The sequence below is a fragment of the Lepisma saccharinum genome, chromosome 23, assembly GCF_977018435.1.
Source record: "Lepisma saccharinum chromosome 23, izLepSacc3.1, whole genome shotgun sequence".
Lineage (NCBI taxonomy): Eukaryota > Metazoa > Arthropoda > Insecta > Zygentoma > Lepismatidae > Lepisma > Lepisma saccharinum.
The window spans coordinates 64743816-64756512 of NC_139251.1; the positions used below are offsets into that span (position 1 = coordinate 64743816).

General features: G+C 38.8%; 2 protein-coding genes across 2 annotated transcripts; both read left to right on the forward strand.

Moving 5' to 3' along the window:
* Window positions 1-5090: 5090 nt before the first annotated feature.
* Window positions 5091-8642, forward strand: LOC146005534 (uncharacterized). The gene has a single exon (XM_083144784.1). It carries the CDS (start codon window positions 5091-5093, stop codon window positions 8640-8642), a length of 3552 nt encoding a protein of 1183 aa, XP_083000910.1.
* On the forward strand, window positions 8639-9739 carry LOC146005535 (uncharacterized). Its single transcript, XM_083144785.1, has one exon. It carries the CDS (start codon window positions 8639-8641, stop codon window positions 9737-9739), a length of 1101 nt encoding a protein of 366 aa, XP_083000911.1.
* Window positions 9740-12697: the final 2958 nt, after the last annotated feature.

Genomic DNA, 12697 nt, shown 5'->3' on the forward strand with positions numbered 1-12697 from the left:
TTCTGAGGGTCGGGGGCTTGTTAATGACATTATAAACAAGCTGCCATTTGAACTACACATTCCAGGCTATCAGTATTGTGGTCCAGGCACAAAATTGGATCATAGATTAAACAGAGGTGATCCTGGTGTAAATCCCCTAGATGCTGCTTGTAAAGACCATGACATAGCATACAACACACATTCTGATCTTGACAAGAGACATGTTGCAGACAAGAAATTAGAAGAGGCTGCATTTGGTAGATTTGTAAGCAAAGATGCTTCTTTAAGTGAGAGAATATCAGCATTGGGAACCACCATAGCTATGAGCACCAAACAAAAACTGGGGTGGGGGTTGTAAATAATAAACCTACAATGAAGGCCAAGGGTGTTATGTATCAGATACCTTATGCAGGTCTCAAATCTCTTAAAACTATTGACAGTCTTTTGACCAAAAAGCAGCGGAAGAAAAAAAGTTCTTGTATTGCAAAGGGACATGGTATGAAATTGTTGCTTAGTACCCCCCAATTAAAAAAATTAGAGCAATCAAGAAAAAAATTGCATACAGGGGGATTCATATTTACCATCCCTGCCATCTTAGCTGCTCTCGGGGCTGTGGGGAGCTTGGCCGGGGGATCAGCTGCCATAGCAAAAACAGTGATAGATGCCAAGAAAAATAGGGCAGAATTAGATGAGCAGAAGCGCCATAACCTGGCAATGGAGAAAAAAGGCAAAGGTGTTAAGAGAGCCATGAATAAGTTTAAAAAAAACAAGAGCCGCTTACAAACCAAGATATTGAAGCTTTGATCAAGCCACTGGGCATCAAACATTTTAGGGGTGTGTACATGTCTGATTCTTTACCGGAACAACCACTCAACAAAGAGTGTGGCATTGTTAATTTGGATGAGTACAAAAATCAGGGCACTCACTGGATCTGTTATCTTAAATATTTAAACGATGAGGCATTTGTATTTGATTCATTTGGAGGTGTTCCACCTGAAAATTTAGTAAAATATCTAAAATCAGCTAATCTTTATTACAATAATGCCCGTCTTCAAAACTTCAAAGATGTTAATTGCGGACATTTGTGTTTATCTGTTCTCAGATATATGTCTCAAATAAATAAACCATCAATTGAAAATTTTCAAAAGGCCTTGTGGTATCTGAAACATCATGGGGGTATTCCATCTCACCAGCCAAAATTCAATATTGAAACTCAAATTACATGATGACATAGTGTATCCCAAAACAATAGCTCTCAGAGCATTTTATGGCATGTACCTGATACCTAATATTACACACCACAACAACACAATTGCAGTAGGGGATCAAAAAATTGTCATCACTCCAGGGCAATATAATCTGTCAACTCTAAATGCTCAATTACCCAGAGGTGTAGTATTAACTCAAAATTCTGTCACTCACAGAGTAGAGATTGTATCTGCTACAGAAACAGTACATCTGGGTACTATAGGAGAACTGTTAGGCTTTGAGAACAACACAAAACTTGAACCGGCCATCAAACATACTGCTATGAATATACCCAAATTCTTAGCCATAGAAACTCTGAATATTCACTGTAATGTGGCCGAGGGTATGATCACCAAATCAAATGGCATAGGCACTCACAAACAAACCGGCATCATTGCAACATTCAAGCCTAATTCCGAATTCATGGAGCCAATCATCTACAATCCATCCCCAACATTATATTTTCCTGTGTGCCATAATAGAATAGATTACATTGAATTGATGGTCACTAATGAAAAAGAAGAATTAGTTGATTTTGCTGGAGCCACAACAACTGCTATCATAGAGATTAACATTTAAATAAAAATACATACAATGGAAAATATTGAGAGTTATGAGCTACAATCATTCCCCCCAAACAGGAGGACATTTGCAAATTTAAATCAACCCAACACGGAAATCGAGGTTGATCTTGATGTAGGGGACGGATTTATACACCCTCACAGAGCAGATCTATACATCAAGTTTGATATTGTAAAGCTTGATGGTACAGATTACCCTGCAAATTCAAATATAAGACTGGTTGATAATTTTGTGCCGCATCTGTTCTCTGAAATTGAGATCAGAAAGCATGGCGTTGTTATAAACAGAATAGATTATCCCGGCATTACCTCCACAGCTTTGGCCACACTAAAATTATCCAAAACCGAGGCTCCATACTACAAAATAGGGGGATTTGAAGCTGGTGATAAGATATTATCTAAAAATCACACAGTGCTGTTCCCCATGCGCCTGTTGCCAGGATTCTTCTCAGATTACAAAGAAATTATGTGGAAGGGGGGGTTAAGAATTACATTTAGAAGAGCTGCAAATGATAATAATGCTTTGATGAGGTACAGTACATTAAACCCTACAGGGGAAGCTCTGCCTAATACCCTACCTGATGAGGGCAAATGCATTATTCAGACTATGGAGTTAAGAATCCCAGTTGTTGAATATGAGGCCAGTTATGCTCTTAAATACAAAGCTGATATAGTAAAAAATCCACAGATTCCTCTGCAATTTTACACATATCAATGCGTACAGAAGCCCGCATCTGGTACATATTATGAATTTGATGCTACAAATTCATTCTCCAGCATACAATACGACATGCCTGATTTTGTAGTGGTACTGTTTCAGACTGGAAGACACAACAATCAGGAAAAAAATTCAAGTAGATTTGATAACTGCAACATCAAGAACATATATCTTAAAAATGGCAGAAATGAGGTATTTCCTAGAGAAAATTATAATTTAGACATGTCCAAGGATGATTTTCTTAAATTATATGAGGCATTTTCGGCTTTCAAGAGAGTCACTACAGGCAGTACTGACATGTATTATTCACCAGATGAATTCAAGACACAGAGACCCATGTTTGTAATCAACACTTCAAAAAGAAAACAGGTTGTGGTTAATGACAGGACAAACATTAAAATTATCTGTGAATTCCATGAGGCATTACCTGATGACACCATTTGTAGTGTTATTCTCATAGGTGAAAAATCATATGTTTATGATGTAAGAAATGAGAGAGTCACGGAGCAATTCTAGAAGATATTTGTTCTATTATCCTGTTGTACAACATACAAACCTCAACTGTATTATCAGCTAGCAGTGAATATCTTATGTGTGGGCAGTTGTATATATTTCAATCTATCAGGACTCGAACCCAAAGCCCCTTGTTTACAAGACAACAATATTAACATTTTGCCATCAGGAGAGGCTTTGCATTTTATCAGGACTCAAACCCGAGCCTTTTGCTTACAAAGCAACAATATTAACATTTTGCCATCAGGAGAGGCTTCACATTTTATCAGGACTCAAACCCAGAGGCCTCCTGATTGCAAGGCAATAAAAACCATGGGGCTATGCACCACACTCCACTGGGCCTCAGAACCCAGTAACTATAAGCTTTATATTAATATACATAGCAGAATCAATCTGAGCTACACTAAAATTCAATTCCTGGGATTTTGACAGAAAAACACACTATAAGCAATAAGATCATATGGGAACTTGGCATAATTTTAAGTATAAGCAAATCTGTCTGAGAGGCTTTCACCCTTTCTACACTAGAATTCAAAATTCTTAAAATTAAGAGCATATCACACTCGAAGAATTGGGGTATAGGCCCCTCTTGGCATTGCCTTAAGTACGGGTAAATCTATCTGTTGAGCCCTCGCCTTTTCTACACTAGAAATTCAGAATTTCTTAAAAATCAGAGCATATCACACCTGAAAAATTGGGGTATAGGCCTCTCTTGGCTTTGTTTTAAGTATAAGCAAATCTGATTGTTCAATCAAATAGCCTCGCCTTTTCTACACTTAAAAGTTGTGCTGTCCGTACCATAAACCCCACTACTTCCGATGTCGTCGATAGTTTCAGGGGAAATGAAACTATTGAAGAAAATGCTGACCCAACGAAGAATATCATTTGTTGCAGTAACATTGAAGCAGATTCTCGTCTTGTGAAGTGCAATAGCTGAAATAAATGGGAACATTTGGAGTGCAGAGGTTTGACTGTAATGCACTGGGTAATATTTAGTTCTTCTAATGAAAGCTATTTTTGTAAATCTTGTAAACCAGATTTTGATCCTTTTTTGTTAAAGTCTTATACAAGTACAGTGAATCCAAACTTGGACAAGATTATTGCTGCATTTCAAGTTACGGTTACCTAAAGTTTGCAGCAAAATAATGAAAATCTTCAAGAAAAGTTGCAACAGAACATTCGCTGTGAATTACAACAAAATAATGAAATGTTGCAAAAGGAGTTGCAAAAGGATATGCAACAAAATAATGAAATGTTGCAAAAGGAGTTGCAAATGGAGTTGCAAAAGGATATGCAACAAAATAATGAAATGTTACAAAGGGAATTGCAACAAAGTAATGAAAATCTGGAACAGAAGTTTCAAGCCATTCAAAATGAATTACAGCAGCATAATGTTAGGTTTAACGGCCGGCTTGATCATATTGAACATTCGTTACAAGATGTTGCCCAAACTTGTCAAAATGTTAGCAGTTAGTTGAGGTGTAAATTGGATGAAGGTATTAGTACAATGCATGTCGAAGTTTCAGTTATTCAAGAACAAATGAAGAGTCATGATGGAAAGTTGGCAAGGTTGGAAGTCTGCAATGAGGAAATTATGGAGAAATTTACTCAACATGAGGTTAGGTTTGAAACATTAAATGCGGAATTAGATAGAATGAAGGTAGTTCAGACTGCTACATGTAGCTCTGAAACCTTGGTAAATTACCTTAGAGATAGGATTATTTCTTTGGAGCAAGGCAATGCCATCAGCAACTGTTAGATATTATGTGAGTTGGCACCTGGCAATATTGTTTACTCTGTTTTCCGGGCAATAGCCTGTGCAGTATTTTCCTTGTTCTATGCTGTGTTATAGTACTGTCATCCCGCGCAGAAAAAGTATGAAGATTGCCATGTTTTTTACTGTGTTCTGTACATGTTCTTGAGAATATAGTCAAAAGGATATTAGCAGCGAGTCTTTTATTTCTCGATCCAACATTTATTGGCGACCGTGACAGGACCTGTCTTTCTTTCTGTGTTGGACCGGAGAAGAAGTAAGTGCAAATATCGGAAAAATGTCAACGGACATTGATCGTCTCAAGAAAAGCCGTGCAGTGGCTAGGTCAGCTTTTACACGTGTTTCGGAGAAGATTGCAAATGAGTTAGCGATGCAAACTCCGGACAGGAATGTTATTCATGCAAATATCCAGTTGCTTGAAAATAAGGCAAGTGATCTGCATGCGGCTGACATAACTGTTTTTGATTTGATGTTGGAATCTGGTGCTAGTGAAAACGAGTTAGGGAAAGAACAGTCAGTGTCGGATGATTATCAGTGTTTGTTCAACAAGCGACGTATTGAAGTGTCGAACTTTTTGAAGTTGTCGGAAGGAAACTGCTGTCAAGGTGAGTCGTTTTCGGAAGTAAAGAATCGAAGATTCAAGTTACCTAAAATCGAACTGAAGAAGTTTGGAGGGGACTTGAAAGAGTGGTTACATTTTTGGGGACAATTCAAGAAGATCGATGAAGATGATACAATTCCTGCAGAGGACAAGTTTCAGTATTTGATACAAGCAACAATTGAAGGTTCTCGTGCACGCCAGCTTGTGAACAGTTTTCCACCAACAAGAGAAAATTACCCGAAAGTTGTGCAGTCCATGAAATCACGTTTTGGTCGCGATGATATGCTCGTGGAAGTGTACGTGCGTGAACTGCTAAAATTGGTGTTACAAAAGGTGTTGAACCGTCAAGAAAAAATTTGTTTGAGCACTTTGTATGACACACTGGAGTCCCAACTTAGAGCATTAGAATCGATGGGTGTTACCAGCGACAAATATGCAGCAATGCTGTTTCCATTGGTGGAGTCCAGTCTCCCAGAGGATTTGATGCGTGTGTGGCAGAGAAGAACATTGTCTGCTGCTGAGGAAAATAATGAGACAACACCGACCGGAAGAATGCAGTCCTTGATGTCATTCCTGCGATCTGAAGTGGAAGGAGAAGAACGAATCAACCTTGCAGCAGCTGGGTTTGAATTGGATGGTGCAGCAGTGAAAGTTCGGAAGAAAAGGTGTTCTCCACCGCATCAGCCTATTATCCCCAGTGCGACAGATTTGTTGAGTGTCAGTGGTGGTAGGGAGAAAAGTTGTGTGTTCTGTGGTGGTAAGCACAGTTCATATGATTGCTTTAAAGCCCAGAAAATGTCTCTCTCTGAAAGACAGAAGGTTCTAAAAGATAAAAAGCATTGTTTTGCATGTTTAAAATTTGGTCATTTTTCGAAGAAGTGCAAGGCCAATTTGAAATGTATTGTTTGCAAGAAAAAGCATGTTGTACTGATGTGTCCTAGTATTTCAGACAAAGATAATGATTCTGACCATTATTCTGAAGGCAAAGAATCAAATGCTGAGGTAAACAATACACTGATAAACCAACTTGAAAATCCACATGTATTCATGCAGACATTGGTAGTAGATTTGAAAGGTAACTACAATAGGAGCAGGAATGTGAGAGTTCTTATTGACACAGGTTCACAAAAATCGTATATATGCAAATCTCTTGTAACAGATATGGGTTATAACTCCATTGGCAAACAAAGTTTGATACATTCGCTATTTGGTGGTACCATGTCTAGTCCTTGCAATCATAATGTGTATAATGTTAAGGTATGTAGCATTGAGAGAGAATATTCATGCACATTTCATGTTCTTGATCAAGATACAATATGTGGTGAGATTCCTTATGTAACACCAGGTGTTTGGTTAAATGAGCTAAACAAAAGTCAAATAAGGTTAACAGATACTGGTAAGATGAAAGGTCCAGTTGAAATTCTTATTGGTGCGGATGTTTGTGGTAAATTACTGACTGGCCATGTTGTGAAATTAAAGTGTGGTTTAGTGGCTGTGGAAACTCAGCTGGGATGGACACTTATGGGTAAATTTCCAGGTGAAAACAGAAAATCAGATACAGCTTTGTTGGTATCGAATTTATATGTTGGTGAAGCCGTAGCTGATCTGTGGGAACTGGATACCATAGGAATCAAGGATCCCATTGCCAAGAAGTCTGCGGAAGAACACACACAGGCTGTCAAAGAACAATTTTTGCAGACACTGACATTCAATGCTGAAGGAAGATATGAAGTACAGTTACCATGGAAGGAAGATTGTTTGCCTCTCCCCACCAATAAAGAACTAGCAGAGAAACGACTTTGGTCAACTACACAGAAGTTGAAACAAGAACATCTGTTGCAGAGTTACGATGGAGTGCTACAAGAATGGTTGTCCGAGGGAGTCATTGAGGTAGTTCCAGAGGGTGAAACAGAGAATTTTGGCCATTACTTACCCCATCGACATGTAGTGAAAGAGAGCAGTAACATGACAAAAATTAGACCAGTGTTTGATGCTTCTGCTAAAGTAAAAGGACAACCGTCTTTGAACCAATGTTTAGAACCTGGACCCAACTTGATTGCTCTTATTGCTGATATTTTACTACATTTTCGGAAAGGAAAAATTGGAGTTATAGCAGATATTAAACGAGCTTTTTTACAAATTGCTGTACACCCTAAAGATAGAGACTACCTGAGATTTCTCTGGTGGCATGATATTAATACTGGAACAGTTCAAGAATTCAGACATACTCGTGTAGTGTTTGGTGTTACGAGCAGTCCATTTCTGTTGGGTGCTGTTATTGAACATCATTTGGATCAAGCATTGCAGAGTTGTCATTTCGGGAAGGAAGACTTAGCTTATACAGAAGATACTATTTTAAATTTACGAGGTTCCTTTTATGTGGACAATTGTGCCACCAGTGTAGACAATCACAAAAATCTCCATAAATTTATAAGAGAATCACGTGCAGTTATGGCTGAAGCAGGTTTTGACCTTAGAGGGTGGGAGTATTCAGTCCCTCAAAGGGTTGATGAGGACATTAGCCCAACTTCAGTGTTAGGACTCAGTTGGAATCCTCAAGCTGATACATTTACAGTTAATTTGGACATTGAAGATGTTGAGCCCAAGACAGTTTCGAAACGTGTGATATTATCTGTAGCACACCGTATATTTGATCCTATAGGTTTTACTTGTCCCGTGACTCTTCTACCAAAATTGTTACTTCAGCAGACTTGGGCAGAGGGGCTCGGATGGGATGAGCAAGTTAGTGAAGAAATAAGAACACAGTTTTTAAACTGGGTACGAGAATTACCGATGCTAAAAGAGGTAAGGATACCCAGAAGTTTCATGAGCTGGGATTATGAATCCAATGAACTTAACTCTATGAGCATTCACGTGTTCTGTGATGCTAGCAAAGTGGCATATGCATCAGCAGTTTTCATGAGGGTTGACACAAGGAGAGGTGTTAGCGTACAATTGATTGAGGCAAAGGCACGAGTGGCTCCAAAGAATAGTACAATTCCTCGGCTAGAATTGCTTGCCGCAATGGTGGGAGCAAGGCTAGCAACCAGGATTCGAGAACATTTGAATTTAAAAGATAACTCCATTATCTTTTGGACTGATTCTTCTACGGTGCTGACTTGGATTCGACGAGAAGGAGTTTGGGGAGTATTTGTTGGGAACAGAGTTAAAGAAATTAGAAAACTGTCTGATCCCAGTGCATGGAAATACCAGTACCCAGTGAAATGAATCCAGCTGATTTTCCTTCAAGAGGTTGTGATGCAAGGCAGTTGTTGAGATCCTTATGGTGGGAGGGACCTCATTGGTTGAAAGGAGATCCGTGTGAGTGGCCACCGATGGAGTTTCTTATCAACAAGGAGGAAGTTGACAGAGAAAGAAGGAATGTGCTACCTTCATCAACGATGCTTAGTATGAAAGCTCAAGATGCTGAGTCTAGATGGTATTACAGATATTTCTCTAACTATAACCAAGTGATTAGACTCATTGGATGGATCAAAAGATTTTTGTATAATAGTAGAAATTCGAAGAATCATAGATCTGGAGATCTTGGTGTTCGCGAACTTCAGGAAGCAGAAAATGCAGTATTAAGACTAATACAACAAGAAGCATTCCGAGCAAAGGATGACAAATCCCTTTCCTCTTTGTGCACATATGAGGGCAAGGACAAGATTATTCATTTGAAAACCAAAATTATTGCCAGAGAAGATACTGAAAATTTCAGGCTTCCCATAGTTCTTCCAGCACAACATCCAGTCGTTAAATTGCTGATAATGTATTGGCACAAGAAAGCATGTCATGCAGGTGTAAACATATTACTAAGTATTTTAAGAGAGAACTTCTGGATCCTTCGTGGTAGAAGAACTGTACGTTCAGTGCTCTCGAAATGTGTTACTTGCAGGAGACACACAGCCAAACCAATCCAAGCTCTTCCAGCACCATTGCCAGCTGATCGAGTTAGAGATGCTAATGTATTTGAAGTAACAGGTGTGGACTTTGCAGGACCTGTTTATCTTAAAGATGGCAAAAAGGCATGGATATGCCTTTTTACATGTGCAGTATATAGAGCCATTCACTTAGAGTTAGTTACTTCTCTATCAACTGGGATTTTTATCCAGGCTTTTAGACGATTCGTGTCAAGGAGAGGCAGACCCTCTGTAATCTACAGTGATAATGGTACCAATTTCAGAGGAACTGAGGATGCATTGATGACACTCGATCGGAAGAAAGTTGAAGAATATTCCACAGCTCAGCGAATCCAGTGGAAGTTCATTCCACCCAGTGCAGCCTGGTGGGGTGTTTTTGGGAGAGATTGGTTCGTGTCCTGAAGGGTCTGTTGAAAAGAACACTCGGAAAATCAGTTTTGTACTACGAAGAAATGACAACAATCCTCTGTGACTGTGAAGCCATAATTAATTCACGCCCACTTACCTACATGTATGAAAGTGAGACAGAATTAGTTCCTCTAACACCTGCTATGTTCTTACAAGAAATCAGGGAGACGGGTGTACCTGATTGTGACCATGTGGATTCTTCAATGCTCAACAATCGTCTCCGTTACTGTCAGAAGTTGAGACAAGATATCAGGCATCGTTTCAGGAATGAGTATCTTGGACAGTTAACGCAAAAGGCCATAAACAGAGCATGTGGGTCTGTCAGGGTAGGAGATATTGTGTTGATTGGTTTTGACAATATGAAAAGATATAATTGGCCATTGGGTTGTGTAACTGAGATTTTTCCAGGTAAGGATCAAGTGACAAGATTGGTACGTCTGAAAACTTGCCATGGTCAACTACTTCGTCCTGTACAGAGACTGTATCCATTGGAGGTGACTGCAGTGGAGGGTGAAGCAATGAAGAGTTCATTACCTAAACCACAAACCAAAAAGAAACATCAGAAAGACATTCTCCCTCCCACTGAAACCAAACCTTGTACCACACGTAGTGGGAGAGAGATAAAATTACCTAAGAAACTATTATTGTTTGATATGCCAACTCAGGTGGGAGGATGTTAGATATTATGTGAGTTGGCACCTGGCAATATTGTTTACTCTGTTTTCCGGGCAATAGCCTGTGCAGTATTTTCCTTGTTCTATGCTGTGTTATAGTACTGTCATCCCGCGCAGAAAAAGTATGAAGATTGCCATGTTTTTTACTGTGTTCTGTACATGTTCTTGAGAATATAGTCAAAAGGATATTAGCAGCGAGTCTTTTATTTCTCGATCCAACAGCAACAGTGTTGCTAACGAAACTTTGAATGGAAGACGAGAACTGAGCGAAGAGGATGGAAATAGTAAACAAACTGAGCATGTGGCTTGTCAAACAAATAACGCAAATTCAAATCGAAGATCACGAAATGTTAAATTTCGGGATAGTGCTCGAAGTGACAAACGTGGTGTTGGTTCTTCCGGTTATGATTCATCTGATATTGATGTACCTGTAATTACTAAACGTAAATCAGGTCAGAACGCTTCTTTAGGAACTGATTTTACCTACAGGCTTTCCAATACATCTTATTTGTGGGATCCTCCATCACGTGACGAATCACCTGCTCATTTCACTATACATCCGTTGGCCAATAGGGACTTCGCACTTTCGGAGAATACAAATAGAGTGCATTACAATGAACCTTGTTCTACTATCCATTATGGTTATGGAAGTCCTCTGAATGCCAGTTTTCATAATGAAACTCAGTGTTGTACAACGAAAGCTTATTCAAATAATCCAATTTCACAAATGTGTTTTCAGCATACACCTTCATGTGAGAAGCCATTATATACTGTGGCTGGTAATACAAATGCTACAACTTCAATGAGTCCGATGTTTTGTAATCAAAATTACATTCCCAGAAATGACATTTTGAATGATCCAATTAACATTGCTTCTAAGAATTCTCAGTCTCCAAATTTTGAATCAAACCAGTTTTGTAAACCTGCGCGTGCAGAATGTAATACAAATGTTTCTGCAAGAAACCCATTTGGAGAATGCCCGGGTAAAGTTATTCGTGTAAATGAGCTAAGCCAGTTACCACGTTTTGGAGGTGACGTCTCGAAACAATCAGCTAGGGAGTTTATAGACCAGCTGACAACAATGTTAAATTTGATTGGTGTATCTTCTCAATATCGCCTGCAAGTTATTCACAAATGTTTCTACAATACTGCAGCGTATTGGTTCAATAGTGAAAGACGGAATTTCTCATCATATGATGATTTTGTGTGCAAGTTTCTTGAACAATTTGCTTCGAATGATTTGTTAGAAAGCCAACTGACAGTTTTGCGTTCTCGTAAATACAACACATCTTCTGGTTTATCATTAGAAGCGTACGCTTTGAAGGTATATTCATCTTATTGCAACCTTGTAGAAAAGCCTAAACAAGCTGAGATAATAAGAGTAATTCTGAAGCAATTGCCAGAAACAGTTTCTAAGAATGTGGGTTGCCACGAAATTTCCAACCTTAAACAATTAACACAAAAACTCAGGGCAATAGACTTATATTCTAGTGATAAAACCAAATCTTTGTCACTACCTGGTGATTATATAAGTGGGGAGTACAACTCGAATAGGTTGGAAAAATCTAGGCATTTTGTAAGGCAAGTGTCTATGGAAAATAAGTCATGCAGCGATTCATCTACCCAAACAGTAGCTTCAGAGAGACTTATGGGTCAACCAGCTGCTAGGAATCCCAGAAACAACTATAGGCAATCTGGAGCTAGTCAAGAGAGCTATAGGCGACAAGGTAACGATCGAAGTTTGTACTTTCATAATAATAATCGAAGAACAAACACTCAAAGGAACGCTAGTAATAGCAATAATACAGATGCACCTAGATACAATAGGAATAGAAGATTTCAAAGTCCGACCAATACAGAATTGCGAGGTGACTCCATTAACACTAACTCAGATATTTCAGCAAGGAACAATGGAAATTTCCGAAATGGAATGAATTGCAATGACATTAGTTTAAATCAAGAATGTTCCTCAGTAACTAATGCTACTAGTGGGAGCTCTGTGAGAACATTAAACAATTACACGCCGATTTGATCTTGGGAGCACCATTTTTGTGGCAGTATAAGGCTATAATTAATTATCGTATGTCTACTGTTGAACTAATCCATTTAAGTGGTCAGGAAGTATCGGCTCCTTTTGTTCAGAGTTCCACAAATAATACTTGGTCGTTACATTATGTAGCTGGATCTTATAAAACTTTGACATTTGAATCTTCTCATGTGGATGATTGTGTTTATGTAGCTTCTAAAGAAGATATTCATAAGAAAGTTTATGGCAACG